Genomic DNA, 19,219 nt, shown 5'->3' with positions numbered 1-19,219 from the left:
AATCTTGAGGGCACTATATTGAGTGAAATAAGACAGACACATAAAGGCAAATATTGCAGGGTCTCACTGATATGAACTAATTATATAATATGTTAACTCATAGACATCAAATATAAGTTACCAGGTGTGCCAGTTTGTGTATTTATGTCCCCCAGAAAAAGCCTTATTCTTTAATGCATTCTTGTGGGGGCAGACGTATTAGAGTAGATTGGGTTGGAACCTATTGGTTCAGTGTCCATGGAGATGTGACCCACCCAAGTGTAGGCTATAACTCTGATTGGATAATTTCCATGGATGTGTGGCCCGCCCATTCAGCATGGGCCTTGTTTGGTTTACTGGAGCACTATATAAGCTCAGGCAGAAGGAGCTCATAGCAAGCTGGAACTGAGACTGACATTTTGAAGATGGCCATTGGAAGCTCATGCAGACATTTTGGAGAATGCCATTTTGAAACGCAACCTAGGAACAAGCAGATGCCAGCCATGTGCCTTCCCAGCTAAGAGAGGTTTTCCAGATGCCAATGGCCTTTCTCCAGTGAAGGTACCCTTTGTTGATGGACACTTTATGGCCTTAAGAGTGTAACTGTGTAACCAAATAAATGCCCTTTTATAAAAGCCAATCCATTTTTGGTGTTTTGCATTCTGACAGCATTAGCAAACTAGAACACCAGGATATACAATGAGGCTAAAGAATGGGGAGCAATTGTTTATTATGAGCAGAATGTTCAACTAGGGTGAACTTAAACGTTTGGAAATGGACAGAGGTGATGGTAGCATGTTGTGAGAATAACTAACAGTGCTGAAAGGTATGTGAAGGTGGTGGAAAGGGTAAGCTCAGAGTCATGTATGTCACCAGAAGGAAAGTTGGAGGTTAAAAGATGGGAATGTATGAAACAGTGAATATTGTGGTGGACAATGTCCGTGATTAACTATACAAATATTAGAAATCTCTCTCATGAACTAGAACAAATGTATGATGCTATAACTAGAAATTAATAATAGAGAGGCATATAGGAAAAAAATATATATCTATTGCAAACTGTATACTACAGTTAGTAGTATTTTAATATTCTTTCATCAACAGTAACAAATGGACTATACCAAAGCTGTGAGTCAATAATGGAGGGGGGGTGGTGGTTAGGGGTATGGGAGGATTTGAGTTTCCTTTTTTTGTCTTTATTTCTTTTCTGGAGTAATGAAAATGTTCTAAAAATTGAAAAAAAAATTAATTGTGGTGATGGATGCACAGCTGTATGATGGTACCATGGGCAACTGATTGTACAGTTTGGAGTTTTGGATAGACAATCTCAATAAAAAATATATATATTTGAAAAAATGAGAGAGAGATCAACACAATCCCAGATAAACAAAAGCTGAAGCTGAAGGAGTTCATCACCACTAGACCTGCCCTACAAGCATTGCGAAAGGGAGTTCTTCAGACTGAAAAGAAAGGACACTAAACAGTGTTTCAAAGTGGCGTAAAGAAATAAAGACCTCTGGTCAAGTTTAAAAAAAAAAATAGTAGAAAACCTCAGCCAACAAATACCAGAACAATATGATTGACTCTGAAAAGGATTCTGTTTTCCATATGAATAGAAAAACATATTCTCTCAACACTCAATAATTTATTTATCCTCTCCCAAGGAAACATCAAATATTAAGGAAACTAATGTTCACCAGAGGGAAGTATATGCACACTTTAAAAAAATTTCATACTTACATATTATTATTGATGTGTATGCATGCATACATACAGTTCTGGAGAAACCCAGAAGAGTTTAAAGGCCAAATGTTTACAAAGGAATTTTTTGATTACAAAATTTTCTGTAAGACAAAATTTGTGACCCAATTTACCAAACTTCGTAGGACAGGAGATTTTAGTGGTAATATTTATTGTAAAGCTGTGGTCCTCAAGATTGTATCTACATAATGTACATATTCATGTATAATATGCATATCTATACATATGTATAATATGGAATATTTTTAAAGAAGATAATTTGGTAATTTTTCACTTAGCTTGTTTAATGCTGCATGCAGGGGATAGGAATTTGGGACTTTGTCTACTATTGTTATTCAGTTACATTTTAAATGTGAAATCTAATTAAATAACACCAACATTTGAGTAGTACTTAGCCAATGGAAATTATGAAGTTTATAATCTTGTGCTTATTATACTCTATTTTTCCAGATATTCAACTTATACTTCAATATCTTCAAAATTGTTTACATTAACATGGTTTGCTAAATATTCATAAATTTACACTTTTATTCTAGTTTGCTTTTTAGGTACTAAGGCGATGTTCTTTGAAAATACAGTGCAGTCTTTATAATGTCAGTGTTATATCTTATGTTGTGGTATAAAAGTGTTAGGTATGCATTTTTGTTTTAATTAGTATAGGTGTACAATTTGGCATGTAATATATCAAAACCAGCATTGTACTAAAGTTTTTATTTCTAAAAAATATGATTCTGAGAAACTGATGGAAAAAGTTAGGCTTTTTAATCTTCTTTGATGTGATATATTCATCACCTGGTAGCAATTCACCATAAACCCAGTGCATGTGGTAAAGAAAAAGTTATTCAAAGGATATTTGGGAAACTACCCATAAAAAAAAGGGAGGCTTTATGTAATACTCCCTTATTGCCTTAAAAAACACTTTTTTTTTTAAAGTTACAAAACAACTATCTATTCTTAGCTGAAACAACACAAAATATAAATAATTATAGAGAAATGAGGCACCCATATTTGCATCACCACCCAAGGATAATCACTATCAACACTTCGGTGGAGATTTTTCTAGAATGTTCCTGTGCATATAAACACACTTTTCTTTTTTTCTTACAGAAACTATCATTGTTTTAAAAATCTCCTATCTTAATAACTCTGCTTTCTTTATCAGTTATTACTTGAATCAGTACTCTGAGTATCAATGCTGGTTGATGATCTGAGAAATAAGCCATCACTGCCTGCTGAACCAACATATTCTTGGAACCTATGAACACCCCACTCTACAAACAGATTATTAATCCCTCTTGATCCAAGGCTTCTGTTCCAACAAAGCTTAGCTCCAACACGGAAGAACACGCCAGGCATAGTGTTAGACTTGAGTTTAATAAGACTTACTTACAGGAGTTATGGTTTGTTCCAAGGTAGCAGCTGGCCTGGAAAGATGGAAGTTGGTGCTCTGCAAAAGCAGGGGGTGCCAGGGAGTAGTTTATAAGGGTTAGGAGAACGGGGGTGGTGATGGTGGTTTGTGAGAGCAGAGTTTCAGCAGGGTCTTGTGACACAACTGTGTGGAGATTTGTAATCGACAGTGATCAGGGGAGGGGAGTTTCAATGCTTTGTTTACAATACATTTTTTGCCTCCCCGGGAAGGTCTGATGACTTTTAACTGTCTGTCCGGGTCAAGTAGGCGGCTACATGAAATCACTGTGGAGGGGAGGGGGCCTGGGCCCTGGGGCCCCACAGCCTCTTTCATGCATAGCTCAAAAAGGTAAACTAGGTTAATCAGATCCTTCTGCTGAGATCAGAAATTGAGAGAGACTGGCCAGTTAGTAAAAGTGAGAAAAGCAAAATAAATAAGTAAATAACTATTTTTAAAGTGATATTGTGAGATGTCATGAAGTAGAGTTGGGATCAGACAAGTCAGGACAAGTCAAAGCAACTTGCAAGCCAAGTTGGTATGAAGGTGCAGAAATGATAAAGGGAGGAGTGTGGGGAGCTAGATGTGCTACCCTCCGGGCCTGCTTCAAAGTGATACTGACAGAATTCAAATATTATGTGGTATTCCTGCTTACATACCCTTAAGGTAATTTCACAGACCCTTTGTGACCTGATCCCTCCCTACTTCTTCAGTGCTACCATCAGAAACCCGGAAGTCACATGTTATGCCCCACCTATACAGAGATCTTCTATGCCCAAAACAGTCACTTCTTCCGGGAAGTCTTGTCTGATTCCTGACTATGACACATGGCCCTACTATGTGCTTCCATAGACAATAGAGTGAATCTGAGAGATGTTTCAAAGAATTAATTGGTATGACAATGACTGATTGGCAATAAAGAGAAGAAAAAAAGTTTGAATGTGTCGTGTTCAGCCCCCAAAATGACCCTTGATGATCGTTACCTCCTACAGTCCCTAGTTCCCTCCCACACTGTATCAGGGTTGGTCTGTGTAATGAAGAGGTTAAGACAGAAGTGATGGTATGTCACTACCAAGATTAAGTTATAAAAGATACTGTGGCTTCTGTCTGAGTGTTTTTCTCTCTCTGGGGGAAGCCAGCAGCAGAGTCATGAGCAGCCCTGTGGAGAGGCCTGCCCACCATCATGTGAGTGAGTTTGGAAGCAGATCCTCAGGCCTCAGCTGAGTGTTAAGCTGATTGCTGTCACTGCTGACAGCTTGACTTACAACCTCACTCCTGAACCAGAACCACCTAGCTAAGCCTCTTCATGATTCCTGAGCTTCAGAATCAGTGAGAAATAATAAGTATTTGATATTTAAAGCAGCTAAGTTTTGGAGTAATTTGTAACAGTGTTAGATAATTACTACATCAAGTTGTACTAAAAAGACAATGAAATTAAAACATGGGCAAAAGAATCAGACATTTACAGAAACAACAAGCTTATAAAAAAATGCATAACTTCATGAAACACCAGCTTCATTTTTGTACCCATTGAATGTGACATGATAGAGATGTCAAATGGTGACTTCCTGTAACAGCTGCAGGTCAGGTGTTCCTTCTGTAATGTCTGTTGTTTGTCTTCTCCTGGTCAGTGGGCATTTGGTTATCATATTTGACCTACATTAGAGAAGTGATCTTTCATTAAAGGATTGACAGAGTATCATCTTTTTTATTATTATTAATAATAAAAAAACTACCTTTCAAACAAAACCAAAACAGAGGAATAAGAAAAACAACCTAAAATAACTACAGAGTATCATCTTAAATGTCTGGGAGCTAAGAATAATTCTTTTAACTTCCTTCTCCCTGAAATTCTTTGCTGAATTCCTTTCTTCTGATAACTGTGTCAGTACTTTAGTGGTGATGAAATGTTTGCTGTGGGTATTTGGGTGGGCCTGGATGCAGAGGAACACTCTTGGAACCAACAGTGGAACCTACTGGCTGAGTTAAATCTTGGTTTCATTTATGAGTAATTCTGAATGCAATTATGCTTTCATCTTAAACAATTAGGAACAATTAGTTTAGTTTTGTTGATGAAGACATATCACCTCTTTTTTCTTTCTTTCTTTTTTTCTTTCTCTTTTTTAATTTAAAAATTTTTTTTAAATCTTCATTTTATTGAGATATATTCACATACCACGCAGTCATACAAAACAAATTGTACATTCGATTGTTCACAGTACCATTACATAGTTGTACATTCATCATATCACCTCTTAATGAGACAAATCTTTCTTTGTTGTTGACAGAGTGTAGGCTCCTATGATTTTTAGAAGAAAATTGAAAATATCCCAATCCTACAGTGAAAGGAGTGAGCTCCATCAGTGTTCTCTTTATATTTCATGTTCGATTCTCAGAGAAAAGAATACTAAGTTTACATTTTTAATTTAAAAACGTTGAAATTCCAGAAAACTCGTATCAATCGCTGCTAGTCAAATTAGGCAGGCCAAGCTGGGGCTGGGGCTGGAGGCGAGGTCTGGCCCAGAGAGGCCGAAGGCGAAGGGAGAGAGGCACCGTAGTGCGGATGGGGGAAAGACCGGTTGGGCTTTTTTCCAACACGGCCCCTAGAGGGCAATCTCTTTTCCTCTCAACCTGCCGGGTCTGCCTCTCCCCACTGGCCCCACCCACACTACTGTGCCTCTCTCCCTCCGCCTTCGGCCTCTCCTGGTCCGATCCCGCCTCCAGCCCCAACCCAGATCCCGACCCCTCCCTACGTTCTCAGCCCATTTCCTCAGCAGCTGTTCTCGTCCCGCCCCTTGGTGCCGCGTAGCGGAAAAAGCCCGCGGTGGGCCTCTCTGGCCGCTTGGAGGACTTGTCGTCTCTGCCCCGCAGCGCTGGACGGTGTCTGACGCGAGGCCTGAGGAGCGCTGCGTGTTTTGGCGATGCAGCGGCCGGAGGTGTGGAGGCTCATGTCTAGGTGAGCGAGGGAGTCAGCTAGCGGCCGAAGGCCTCACGCCACCGGCATCTGCCGAGATGGGAAAAGGGTCGGGGATGGGGACTGCCTGGACTGGAAGTTCTGAGACGCCCGCCTCGGGTCCCGGGTCCGTCCCGAGTTCCCCGGCCCACCTCCGTGACTCGCCATTTCTCCCTCCAGCCCCTTTGCCGCGACACCTTCGTTCTCTGCCACTCTGGCGCTTCCTCACCCACACGGCTTTCTCCCGTTTCTTTCCTTTCTTAACCGTTGAGTATTGTTTGGAGACCCGTGGGGATTCAGCTTAAAGGAACATATCTATCTTGTGGCATGTTTGCCTCTAAGAAACAACATGTTTTGCACCTGCGATCGTGTTTAGACGGTGTGACTGGTTCAGCGTTATCCGGTGGCTCCAGCAGTTAATATCGGCATCCTGTAACTTTCAGGCTAGTGTTGCGAACGCTTACTGTGGCTTAATGGAGTTGCGTACAAACATTATATTTAATTTTTTAAAGTGCTACGCAGTGTAACTCAAGTTCAGTAGAAGAAATCTGGTAGCAGTCATCCTAGGAAGTTAAACTGCTTCAGTTCTGAAGTCTATTGCCTGTTCCCATACACCATCAAGTAGCAGCTGTGCACACTTGTGGGGAAACCGTGCATTAGTGCATTAGCTCGACAACTTAAATTCCTGATTTCTTTAGCGCCTTTTAGTTTGTTTGGATGTTTCTTGTATGGGGATGGTAGTGTTTCTTTGAGGTAGGAAGAATAGTTTCTGCTTAAAAGGAAGGCGGCTATTTATTTAACATTGTGTCCACAGACCTCGTTCTCAGTAAATGTTTGTCATGCAAATGAAGAGAGGCATTTTCTTGTTTTTAATACCGTGAAATTACTTGTTCCTGTACCAGCTCATGGAGAAACTTAATAAAAACTAAGAAAACTAGTACATTTTATCATTGTTTCTGCCTTTTTGAAGTTGTGAGCAAACACCAAATATTTGAGAATCAAATTAGGAAGATGTGTTCCTTATAGTAAGGTTAACTGACTTGGGAAAGAATATTATTCCCACAATTCAGTGTGGTTTTATTCCATCCCATATTTCAAAATGCAGACTGATCAGGTGAGGCCTGAAATAGTTTTGAAGCTTTGATCAAAGATGTCTTCCTTGGCCTGCTCTGGAGTGGGTGTAAACCTGTTGAAGCAGAGACCTGAGGCAAAGATCACCCAGTTTTCAACCTCCCAACCCACAAATGTATAAAGGAAAAGGGTGCCACAAGGATTATTTCTGAGAAGAAAAAAAGCCACTCTGCCCTGGCTAATGTTGTTGGGCAAGCCCTCTTTTTGAATTCTAGCCTCCCTTGGCTTCTCTGCACTGTCTTGCTTTCCTATTACCATTCTGTACTATTTATCTTGCCCCAGTGCCAGTTCAGTCCTTGGAACTTTTGTGTTTTCCCAAATAAATTACTTCTCATCTTTCTGAAGATAATTCCTAAGTTCCTCAATCTAACCTTGATTTATCCTAAGCCTTAGTGCTAATCAACATCATCTGAATGTCTATTTTCACCTCAAATTTATGTGCAAACCTTACTCCTCATCTGTACTTTTTCTCAATTTCTGTTTCTCTTGGCACTATCATCCTTTTAGATTCCTAAAGTTGCCTTAGTCCTCCCAGACTCTCATACTTTATCTCTTTCTTCCAATTCAGATTTGAACAGTACTCTCAAGTTTGTCATTTGTCCATTTTGCAGAAGCTTGTTAGATGGACTTATTTCCTTTCTCCCCAATTTGAAAGGTATGGCTGTAAATTAGTCTTCCTAAAATGTACTCCAGTGCCTTCCATTCCTCTGCCCAGAAGCTCTCATAGGTCCCCTCCTGCCTATGGTATTAAATAAAAATGTCCCAGCTTAGGTTTCAAAAATTTGGCCCCAATGTACTTCATGAATTCATCAATACTTATTCTGTACCAAGTGCTGGGAGGCACTATTCTGTTATCCTGTAGCCAAGGTGGACTACTTGATGTTCTTACTGTGCCTCATGGGACCTTGAAGTCTGAAAGGAGGGCAGATATGAAACATGTATTTAGAAAAAAGTAATATTTAGTTACCAGTGCTAAGTGCGTTAAAGGAAAAGTACAGTTATGTGAGAGCAGAATTGAGGGCATCCAATTTAAATAGGGGGGAGGTGGTCAGACTCTTCAAGAGGCTGTTAGTAGTATTCATTCTTTTCATTTGCTCTATAGCTGAACTACGTTATTTTGATTCTTGCTTCATGGGCTGCATTTCTTTGACTTCCATTTAAGTGTTCTTAAAGGCTTTATCTTTGATTCTCTGCTCTGTTTTCTCTATGCTTGCAGGAGCTAGAGGAAAGCATTGAGTGAAGCTGGCTCTATGGCAGCACTGGGGACTCGCTAGGGATTGGTGAGCTGTGAGTGAGCTGTTTCTAAAGGAGGCAGCTTCTCATCCCCAGCTGTAGTTGCCATAATGGAATGTAGACCCAGAGTTTCCTTAAGTACCAGTTTTTCTAGAAAAGCCAGAAGACTGCATTTTTTAAATGTTGTAGTTTTAAAACAGTGTGCTGACCAAACAAAACACATGTGTTGACCGGGGCAGCTTTCAGGCCATTAGCCTTCAACCCCAGCTTTCCTTAAAGAGAGCTGAGAGATTCTTATGCCTCAGTGATTGTCTCTGTGTATAATTTTCTGATAAGTCTTTAGTCATAACCTTTCTTTCAAGCTCTAATATCTTTTCTCCATTTGTTGTTGAATGTCGGCAGTATGTCACTGCAAATTCAAGAAATTCAAAATTGAATTCATGTTTCATCTTACAAACCAGCTGGTTTCCTTCCTGACTTTTTCAGTACCTATGTTCTCCTAGCTATACTGATTTGAAATCTCAGGTTGTTTTTGATATAATTCTTTTCTTTTCCATTGAGTGTTAATTTTGTAATAACTTTCAAATCATTTCTTTCTATTTCCATAGCACATCAGCTCATGCCTGGATCACTGACCTCCTGCACTTAATTTTTTCTCTATTCAACATCCTACCTTGCCTACTTCTGGTGTAATAATCTCATTTTGCATTACTTTCATTATATCATCTTCTTGCTTAAACAGTTCCATGAGAAGTTGTTTAAATTTGTGAGCCTGTGTTGTTTTGTTGGGTAATTGCAAAAAGTCCCTTAAAGGTTTTGATCCTTCTAAGATTGATTTTTAAAATTTTAACATGTGCCAGTTTAGTACTGCAGGGTTTGTTAAAATATGGATTTCTGGGTCCCATCCCCAGTTTCTGATTCAGTAGGGCTGAGGTGGCCTGGGGCTGTGTGGGTTGTAATTCTAACAAGTTCCCAGGTGACGGTGATGCTGATGCTGGAACCACACTTTAAGACCAACTCTTCTAAGAGGCCAAGCTGACCATCACCTGAAGGAAATAAGCCTGATAAATAAGTTAGGAAATTAGGAGTAGCTGAAATTTGCAGCTTCTCTTTTCCTCCACCAGACACAGTTTTGGAGCCAATAGAAAGGAAAGAGAAAACCATAAGTAATGAAGAATATTTGGGGTCTGAATACTTCAAATACATTTTTGAGATATAAAAGGAAATAATATCAAATTTTAAGTAACAGTTTAATATGAATTGGAACAAATGAAAGCAATATGATTATATTGAGTCTGACAAGGAACTTAAACTTGATTTAGTAGATTTACGTTAACTTTCTTTGAGTGAAATAAAATTTTGTTTTGCAAATAGAACTGGGACTTGAACATAGGCCTGTATTCCTCTCTGTTTACTCTTTATGCTGCAGGAATACTTAAACTGCTATATAAGATTTACCAATCTAGCATCACCTTCTTTAACTTTGTACTGGCATTTGTGTGCTGGCCTCATGAAGGAATTCAGAGTCATTCTGTATCTAAAGAAATAAACTCTTGAATTTTTTGGTACTTAGACCTCCCCCCAAAATAAAATTGAGTCAAGTTGAAAAAAATTTAGAAATGGTGCTTGAGGGTAAGTGTAGTTCAGATTTTAAAAATCCGTATGAAAACCTTATTTAGAAAATATCCTCAAATAAGCTAGGATCAGTGTTTTCAGTTTCAGTTTTACGAGTACCGAATTTTTTTTTTTTGAGTATTGATTTTTATGACCAGGGTGGTGAGTCACACACTTGTCTGCACTTTGGAATCATATGAGAGAGCTTATGTATCCCACTTCCAGAGATTGATTTAATTGGTTTGTGATGTGGATTGGCCTTTGGAATTTTTACAAGATTTCCCAGGTGATTCCAATATGCAGACAACTTGTGGAATCAGTGCACTAGGATAAGAATATTTTACTTATACTAAGAGATTAAAAATAATGCTAGACCAGGAATGTGAAGTGTGACTGATTTAAAACAAATTTGTAATGTTTCCCTTTTCTGCAATATTATTCAATTTGAATGGGATATAAAAGGAAAGTAATATAAATTCTGAAAAATAAGTTGGATTACAAATATTTTTATAAATCTAGACATCTGAGATGTGGTTACAAGTAGTAACAATGATCATATTGCCTCTATTTTTTTAAACCCTTAGCTAAGCTATGTTCCTCAAATAATCTTAGTCAGATAGTATATATATCTACACATGTGCACAGTCCTTATGAGATTGTTGTGGCTACTGATTCTGGCCTTGACCTCCCTATATATTTTATTTTTATTTTATTTTATTTTTTAATAAATTTTATTCTGAAATAAATTCAATATTACAGGAACAATTGCAAAAACAGTAAAAACCCCATACACAGAACTCCATCATATCCTGACCCCCCTTCCCCGATACCCCAATCCACCACCTTTAACATCCTGTCACACCTTTTCTTTCTTTCCCTCGCTGTCTCCCTCCCTCCCTCCCTATCTATCATCCATCATCTATTGCTCTGTCCTCTGAACATATGAGAGCAAGCTGCACATATCTTTGAACAAACAATATAATTCACATATACCTTTCCCATGGACAAGAACATTGTTTTATGCAATCTCATTAAACGCAGCTAAGTTCAAGAAATTCAACATTGATATAAAGCTCACATTCTGTATTTCCTTTTCTTTTTTTTTTATTTCTTGTGTCCCATCTGTGTCACTTTGAGCCTCCTCTCCTCCATCCTCAGATCCCATTCAGGATCGTCCTTGGCATTTAATTGTCATCTATTTAGACTGTCTTTTTTTTTTTTTTTTTTTTCAATTGTGGAAACATATATATAGCCTAAATCTTCCCATTCCACCCCCTCCCCAGCATTCCATTAGTGGGATTAATCACATTTAGAATGTTGCAATGCTATCACCTTCCCACCATCCATTTTTAGAAGTTTCCCTTCACCCCAAACAGAAACCCTACTCTCATTTCTTAACTCCCCATTGCCCCTTCCCCCACTTCTCAGAACCCCTACTCTGCTTTTCAACTCTATGGTCATATTCTCTGATACTTTCTTTGTGTTTACCGTGGGGCTTAAATTTAACATCTTAAATCTATAACAATCTTGTTCTTCTTTGATACCAACTTAACTTCAATAGGACACATAAACTATGTTCCTGTATTCCATCACTCCCCCACCTTTATATAGTTCTTGTCTAAAATTACCTATTTTACATTGAGTCCAAAACCACTGATTTATCATTACAGTTTATGTATTTTAGATCTTGTAGGAAGTAAATAGTGGAGCTATAAATAAAAAATACAGTAGTATTAGTATTTATATTTACCATGTAATCTTTACTGGAACTCTTAATTTCTTCATGTAGTTTCAGTCAATTGTTTAGTGTCCCTTCCTTTCAGCTGCTCAACTCCCTTTAGCATTTCTTAAAGGACTGATTACTGGTGATGAAGTCCCTCAGCTTTTGATTATCCATGAATGTTTTCATTTGCCCCTCATTTTCATCCTCCAGGTGTTTGTGAATTCTCCAAGTCTCTGATGGTTATTGACTTCTATTTGTATTCCATTGTGGTCAGAGATTGTGCTTTGAACAAATTCTTTTTTTTTTTTTTTTTTTTTTTTTTTTTTATTGAGGCTTGTTTTTATGTCCCAGCATACAGTCCATTCTGGAGAAAGATCCATGATTGCTAGAGAAGAATGTGTGTCCCAGTGACCTGGGATGTAATATTCTATATATGTCTGTTAAAATTCTCTCTATCTCTCTCTCCTTTCTTTGTTTCTTTGTCGGTAAGGCTTCCTTTAGTATCTGAAGTAGGGCAGGTCTTTTATTAGCAAAATCTCTCAGCATTTGTTTGTGAAAAATTTAAGCTCTCCCTCAAATTTGAAGGAGAGTTTTGCTGGATAAGTATTCTTGGTTGGAAATTTTTCTTTCTCAGAATTTTAAATATGTCATGCCACTGCCTTCTCGCCTCCCTGGTGGCCGCTGAGTAGCCACTACTTAGTCTTATGTTGTTTCCTTTGTATGTGGTGAATTGCTTTTCTCTTGCTGCTTTCAGAACTTGCTGCTTCTCTTCAGTGTTTGGCAGTCTGATCAGAATATGTCTTGGAGTGGGTTTATTTGGATTTATTCTATTTGGAGTTTGCTGGGCATTTATGCTTTGTGTATTTATATTGTGTAGAAGGTTGGGGAAGTTTTCCCCAACAATTTCTCTGAATACTCTTTCTAGACCTTTACCCTTCTCTTCCCCTTCTGGGACACCAATGAGTTTCAGATTTGGATGTTTTATTTTATCTGTCATATCCCTGAGATCCATTTTGATTTTTTCGATTTTTTTCCCCATTCATCCTTTTTTCTTTCATTTCATGTTCTGTGGTCCTCAAGGAGGCTGAGTTGTTGTTCAGCTTCCTCTAATCTTGTATTATGAGTATCCAGAGTCTTTTTAATTTGGCCTACAGTTTCTTTAATTTCCATAAGATCTTCTATTTTTTTATTTACTCTTGTGATATCTTCTTTATGGTCTTCTAGGGTCTTCTTTATGTCTTTTATATCCTGTGCCATGCTCTTCTTCATGTCCTTTATATCCTGTGCCATGCTCTCGTTGCCTGTCTGTAGTTCTTTGATTAATTGCGCCAAGTACTGTGTGTCTTCTGATCTTTTGATTTGGGTGTTTAGGTTTGGGTTCTCCAAATCGTCTGGTTTTATCATAAGCTTTAAGATTTTCTGTTGTTTTTGGCCTCTTGGCATTTGCTTTACTTGGTCTTTAATTTGTCAGAATTGCAGCTTGGTGGCGTACACTCTCTCCAACCAACCAGCAGATGGCGTCCGTGAGTCACCAATTCCCCATAAGTCAGCTCTCCCCAACCCTGTGTTTGTGGTGTGTGGGGATCTGACTCCTGTGGGGTCCACTCGGTGCACTTAATTTGGGTGTGCTGTCAGTGCTGTCTGCCCTGAATGAGGGGCATGCGTCTGAGCGGTTAGGGAGGAAGGGCAGCTTTAATAATCAAACCTCTCAGGTGTTCCTGGAGATTTAAGGCTGTTCTCTGCCACTGACCCAAAAGTCCTTGGTATTGGCATAGGTTCCCTGGGATTTCTGAGTGGTTCCCCTTTCCCTGCTGTGCTCTTCCAGGACCTCTGCTGGAGGGAGGGCTGTGCCTCATCACAAGTATGCACTGGCCTACAGGGAAGCCCTGGGACGCCGGGCTGTGCAGGGGCATTCCCAGCCCACTTCAAAGATGGTTGAATGGGACATGTTAACTTCCCCCTTCCGCACAGCTCTGCCTTCCCAGCTCTGGGACAGTGAGCCGTGGGTGTATTCAAGGCTACTGTCCATGGCCAATATTGTGGCGTGGGAGCGGTGCTGCGGGAAAGACTCCCTGTCACCCTGGGTTTCTTGGCGCAGCTCTGTGCTGTGGGTTCTGCCCCAGGCAGGAGTGCCCCCACCCACTGGGGAGATGGCTGCAAGTCGTGCATTTTTTTCTCCTTTTTAGCCTATAATTCCTGACTGGTGTGAGGAGGTGTGGCCGTGTTCCCCCAGGCTCTGGGGTCTGGTTCTGAATGGAAAGGGCCCCACCCCTCTCCTCTTGGAGAAGATAGACCCACTAGGGGGAGGTCATTAGCATTTCAGTGGTCTCTCTCTCTGCTTGTGCTATCTCCACCCTTCTCTGAGTCACAGCACTGGGAACTGAAAATGGCTGGGGCTTTCTCCACTGAGCCAAAAAAGAAACAGATAGTCCCCTTCAGACCTAGTCTAAGGCGAACCTCTGGCTCTCCAAGGTCAGTCGTCACCCAAAACCTCCATCTATTTTTTAGGGATTTGTACCTGTAGTGAGCAGTTCACACTCGCTACTTAAAACCCCAGTTGGAGCTCAGCTGAGCTATATTCACTTGCTGGAAGAGAGCTTCTCTCTGGCACCACGAGGCTTTCAGGTCGGGCTATGGGGGTGGGGGTCTCACAACTTGGATCCACAGGTTCTACTTACAGATTTTATGCTGTGATCTCGGCAGTTCCTCCCAGTTCAGGTTGGTGTATGATGAGTAGATGGCCTCATTTGCCCCCCCACAGTTATTCTGAGTCATTCATTAGTTGTTTCTGGTTTTTTTCAGTTGTTCCAGGGGGACCACTCAGTTTCCACTCCTCTCTATGCTGCCATCTTCCCACAATCTCCTATATTTTAAATTTAACTTCTTGTTTAGCATGCATGCTAGTAAATTCTAATACAGTATTTATATATACATCTTTCTCACTATACTGTGAATTCTCAAGGGTCTTTCTTAGGAACCTTTAAAAAAGTCAAGAAGCACAAGGATACAGTTTGATGAATTTTTACAACCTGAACATACACATATCACTGGCCCCTAGATAAAGAAGGACAGTACCCCCTTTCCAGAAGCCCTGCTAATGCCCCTTCCAATCATTATTCCCATGGGGAGTTCCCTATGATCGTTGACTGAGGAAGAGAAAACTTGGGCCTGGTTTACAGATGGTATACCTGCATAATTTCAGCTGCAGGTTTACAGTCTCTTTCTGGTACATCCCTGAAGGACAGTGGTGAGGGAAATCCTCCCAGTGGGCAAAACTTTGAGCAATGAGCCTGGTTGCTCATTTATCTTGGAAGGAGAAATGGCCAGAAGTATGTTTCTTGACTCATGGCCTGTGACCTGATGGTTTGACTGGGTAGTCAGGGACTTGGAAGCAACATGATTGAAAAATTGGTGATGAAGAGATCTGGAGGAGAGGTATGCAGATAGACCTTTCTGAATGGGAGAAAAACATGAAAATATTTATGTCCCATGTAGATGCTCACCCCAGGATGACTTCAGCAGAGAAGGATTTTAATTAAGTGGATAAAATGATCCATTATGTGGACACCAGTTGGCCTTTTTCCCCAGCCACTCTTGTCATTGCCCAAGGGGCTCATGAGCAAAGTGCAGTGGTGGTAGGGATGGAGGTTATACATGGGATTCACAACATGAACTTCCACTTACCAAGGCTGCAGACACTCTGAATGCCCAGTCTGCCAGCTGCAGAGACCAGTATTCAGTCCCTGATATGTTACCATTTCCTGAGGTGATCAGCCTGCTACCTGGTGGCAGGTTGATTATATTGGACCGTTTCCATCATGGAAGAAGCAATTATTCTACTAACTGGAATAGACACATAATCTGGATATCAGTTTTCCTTCCCTGCATGCAGTGCTTCTGCCTAAACTACTGTCTGTGGACTTACAAAATGCTTTATCCACTATCATGATATTCCACAAAGCATTGCTTCTGATCAAGGAAACTGCTTCATGGCAAATGAACTGTGGAAATGGGAACATATTCATGGAATTCACTGGTCTTACCCTGTTCCCCATCCTCCTGAAGCAGCTGGAATTGATAGAACGGCAGAATGGTCTTTTGAAGACTCAATTACCGTTCCAACTGGATGGCAATACCTTATAGGGCTGGAGCAGTGTTCTTCAGGAGGCTGTATGTGCTGTAAATCAGTGTCAGCTCTATGCTGCTGTTTCTCCCACAGCCAGGATTCATGGGTGCAGGAATCAAGCGATGGAAATGAACGTGGCACCACTCACTGTTACCGTTAGTGATCCACTAGAAAATTTTTTACTTCTTTTCCCCACATCTTTAAGTTCTGCTAGTCTTCAGATCTTAGTTCCAAAAGGAGGAACACAATAATGAGTCCATTGAATTGGAAATTAACGCTGCCACCTGGTTACACTGGGCTTCTCATGCCTCTGAATCAGCAGGCAAAGAAGGGAATTACTATACTGGCTGGGGTGATCGATCCTAATTATCAAGGGCAAAGAGGACTGCTACACAATGGAGAGTAAAGAGTTTGTTTGGAATAAAAGAGATACCCTAGGGTGTCTCTTAGAGCTACCATGCTCTGTGCTTAAAGTCGATGGAAAACTGTAACATCCCAATCTAGACAGAACTATAATGGCCCAGAAACTTCAGGAATTAAGGTGTGGGTCACCCCACAGGCAAAGAATTACAACAAACTGAGGTGCTTGCTGAAGGTAAAGGGAATATGGAATGAGTAGTGGAAGAAGGTGGTTATGAATATGAGCTACAACCAAGTGACCAGTTATAGCAATGAGGACTGTAATGGTTATGGGTATTTCTTCCTTGTTCTGTGATAAATCTATTTTATGTTTGCATATAAATAAAACAAATATCTTTTTCTTCCCTATTAACACCTTATCATATATCATCAGTTGTATTAACTTTTATGTCTTAATATTTAAGTTACAAGATATCAAGTTCAAGAGTGAATATTACCCAAGGACTTGTACCCTCTTCTGTGGAGTTTAGTGTGTTTCTGGATGTTTGCAGGACAGTTGAATTATGTTAGGTAAAAATATGACTTACAGTTTTTATTTAGAGATTAATTATGGTTGAAGGATATGCATATGGTTGCCAAGTTGACAAGGGGTGGACTGTGATGGTTAAGTTCATGTGTCAATTTGGTTAGGTTATGGTGTCCAGTCATTTGGTCAGGCAAGCACTGGCCTGAATGTTACTGTGAAAATATTTCATGGATTTAAATCATCAGTTGATTGTATGTATGATTGATTACATGTAAAATCAACAAAGGAGATTGCCTTCAGCAATGAGAGAAGTATCATCCAGTCAATTGAAGGCCTTAAAGGGAGAACTGATCATTTCAGCAGTCAGAAAGAATTTCCATCTCTACCCAGCCAGCTGCTTCCCTTGGGGAATTCAGAGAAACCTTCATTGGCGTTCCTAGCTTGTGGCCTGCTCTACAGAATTCAGACTAGCCAGTCCCCACAATCTCTTGAACCAATATCTGTGATAAATTTCATAATACTTACACTGTATATATATATATCTCCTATTGGTTCTTTTTTCCCTTGAGTATCTGACCAATACACCATAGAACTGTATAACATATGGACTATCGTTAATAATATAATTATAATAATATTGTTTCATCAGTTGTAATAAAGGTACCACACTAATGCGAAGTGTTAATAGTAATGAAAACTGCCTGTCTGTGGGGGATATATGGGAATTCTGCACTTTCTGCATGATTTTTCTGTAAATCTGCAACCACTGAAATGAAAAAATAGAAATGCAAAACTTTTTGTTCTAATACCTTTTAGAAGAGGCTAAAAGAAAGGGGATATAGTATTCGTAAATTGAGACAAGACTACCCACATTACTGTGTTTATTGTATTCTACTTTTTGTTTCAGGTTTAATTCATTCAAAAGAACTCATAACGTACTTCAACATTTGGTAAGTTTTGACTATTTTTGTCAGTATTATTATAATATATAACTTTAGAGTCATTGTTGGGGAAGTAGAGAAATACCAAAGTAGCAGGTTTGTTAATGTCGGTACATAATAGTTCCCAGTGTTATAGTGCCAAGACTTGACACACATACCTTTTGGGGAGGTGGCTAAGGTTATGGTTAAGAGTATGTATCTTTAAGTCAGAATGCCTTGGTTTAAATAATAGATCCACTACTTAAGATTTTGGGGCAGAATTTTTGGTCTCTTGCAGCCTCCCTTTTGATTATATATAAAATGGGGATAATGATAGTATCCATATTAGAGTACTTAGGAATCATAAATAATGCACTTAAATATCCAGCATAGGGCATGACATATAATAATTTAAAATATGTTAGCTATTATTTTACTAATAGTACCCTTCCAAAGTTTAGAGGACCCTAGTTTACCAAATTGCAAGGAAGAAGGAATTTTTATTCATTTTTATATCTCTTATAGGGCCTAGCAAGTTCACCATTCTGTTTATTGGTCAATGTACCCTTAGGTCACCTCCATCCATTGCAAATCATGAATGTTGCCACCATAAACACAGTGTGCAATTTCCATTCATGTCCCTGCTCTCAGTTCTTCTAATATACCCGATAATGGGGTTGCAGGACCATATGGCAAACCCCATGGTTAGCTTCCTGTGGAACCACCACACTGACCTCCAGATGGGCTGCACCATTCTGCTTCCTTCCCAACAGTGAATAGGTACATCCCTGTCTCCACATTTTCTACAGCACTTGTATCCCTCTGCTTATTTTTTAAACCATTTTTTTCACACATCATACAATCCATTCTAAGTAAACAATCAGTGATTCCTGGTATAATCATATAGTTATGTGTTCACCAACACAATCTGTATGAGGACATTTCCATTTCTTCTGCAAAGAAAAAGGAAAAGGAGAAAAAAAAAAGAATAAAAATATAAAAGAAGAAAAATAAGAATAAAATAAAATACAATGAAAGGTCAGGCAACACCACTACCACCAAGAATCCCATATCACTCCATTGTATGCCCCTCTTATAGACATTTAGCTTTGGTATATTGTCTTTGTTACAATTAATGGAAGCATCTTACAGTGTTACTGTTAACTATAGACTCTAGTTTGCATTGATTGTGTTTTTTCCCCTATACCATCGAATTTTCAACAGCTTGCAATGTTGACATTCATTTGTTCTCCCTCTTTTAAAAACATTCTTATATTTGTATAGTTAATCACCACCATTGACCACTCTAGGTTTCCATAAATTACGCAATCCCAGTGTTTGTCTTCTATCTTTCCTTCTGATGTCATACATGCCCCTAACTTCCCACTTTCAACCATATTCACACTCATCTTTGTTCAGAGTACTTATAATATTGTGCTACCATCACACAGTAATGTGCTATCCATTTCTGGATCTATACAATCAATC

At 39.4% G+C, this 19,219-nt stretch overlaps 1 protein-coding gene across 2 annotated transcripts in view; it reads left to right on the top strand.

The window, feature by feature from the left end:
* Positions 1-5,834: 5,834 nt before the first annotated feature.
* Positions 5,835-19,219, top strand: part of HIBCH (3-hydroxyisobutyryl-CoA hydrolase) — a 141,084-nt gene continuing 127,699 nt past the window's right edge. The window contains exons 1-2 of one of the 2 annotated variants that reach the window (XM_037850657.1): positions 5,835-6,101; positions 17,719-17,761. In XM_037850657.1, coding sequence (XP_037706585.1) covers positions 6,067-6,101; positions 17,719-17,761 — 78 coding nt within the window. In that variant the 5' untranslated portion in view covers positions 5,835-6,066. The remainder of the gene's footprint in view (positions 6,102-17,718; positions 17,762-19,219) is intronic. The other variant, XM_037850656.1, reaches the window with a different exon arrangement.

The sequence above is a fragment of the Choloepus didactylus genome, chromosome 9 (assembly GCF_015220235.1).
Source record: "Choloepus didactylus isolate mChoDid1 chromosome 9, mChoDid1.pri, whole genome shotgun sequence".
Taxonomy (NCBI): domain Eukaryota; kingdom Metazoa; phylum Chordata; class Mammalia; order Pilosa; family Megalonychidae; genus Choloepus; species Choloepus didactylus.
The sequence above is the reverse complement of the archived record's forward strand: the minus strand, read 5'-3'. Positions and strand labels throughout refer to the sequence as shown.